Raw genomic sequence first — 866 nt, 5'->3', positions numbered from 1 at the left:
TGCCCAGCCCACTGCCCACCGAAGATGGTGTTCTCCTCGGTGTACTCGCCGCGGCAGTCCAGGCGCAGCAACGTGCCGTAGTTGAAGTCCTCCACCACCCCCTCGAAGCGGAGGCAGAATGGGCGCCACTTCTGGGGGGCACAGACACCCTCAGCACCCCCAGACCCCAGGAAAAAGGGGGGATCCGTGTGTGAACCCCCTGCTCCCCACCCACCTCCTTGGCAGGCTCTGATTTCAGCTCCTCCGGGTCCAGCACGTCGATTTTAAGGTCCCTGAAGGTCTTCCTGAACTCGTCGTAGATCTGGTCGTCCACTTTGGTGAGGTGCAGGAATTTGGGGTCCACGGAGGAGATGAGCTGCACAGGGAGGCTCAGGGATTCAGTGTGAGCCCCACACAGGAGACCCCCCAACACTCTGAGCCCCTCAGACTTACGTTGAAGTAAACCTGTGCGTGCTGATGAGCCTTCATGGCCCAGGCCAGTTCCACCCGGGGCTGCGGAGGAAGGACAAGTGTCAGCCAGGGATGTGACTCCTGGGGGGCAAACCTCCCCTTGGGGGGTTCCTCCTCCCCTTTGGGGGACCCTCTTCCCCTTTGAGGGTTGTTCTTCTCCCCTTGGGGGCGTCCTTTTTTTCTCCCCTTAGCAGTTTCTCTCCTCCCGTGGGGGTCCCTCATCCCCTTTGAGGGACTCTCTCCCCTCTCTTGGGCTTCTTCTCCTCCCTTTGGGGGGTCCCTCCTCCCCTTGAGAGACCCTCTCCCCTTTTGACCCTCTCCCCTTTTGGGGGTTCCTCTCCTCCCCTTAGCAGTTTCTCTCCTCCCTTGGGGGTCCCTCATCCCCTTTGAGGGACTCTCTCCCCTCTCTTGGGCTT

General features: G+C 61.0%; 1 protein-coding gene across 1 annotated transcript in view; it reads right to left on the bottom strand.

The window, feature by feature from the left end:
• PBDC1 (polysaccharide biosynthesis domain containing 1) overlaps window positions 1-492 on the bottom strand; it is a gene marked incomplete at its 5' end in the record, with an annotated part of 690 nt that extends 198 nt beyond the window's left edge. The window contains 3 exons of the mRNA XM_009072591.1: window positions 20-131; window positions 215-355; window positions 433-492. Of these exons, the coding sequence (XP_009070839.1) occupies window positions 20-131; window positions 215-355; window positions 433-492 (313 nt within the window). The remainder of the gene's footprint in view (window positions 1-19; window positions 132-214; window positions 356-432) is intronic.
• Window positions 493-866: the final 374 nt, after the last annotated feature.

Source organism: Acanthisitta chloris, unplaced genomic scaffold (genome assembly GCF_000695815.1).
Source record: "Acanthisitta chloris isolate BGI_N310 unplaced genomic scaffold, ASM69581v1 scaffold9114, whole genome shotgun sequence".
Classification (NCBI taxonomy): Eukaryota; Metazoa; Chordata; class Aves; order Passeriformes; family Acanthisittidae; genus Acanthisitta; species Acanthisitta chloris.
The sequence above is the reverse complement of the archived record's forward strand: the minus strand, read 5'-3'. Positions and strand labels throughout refer to the sequence as shown.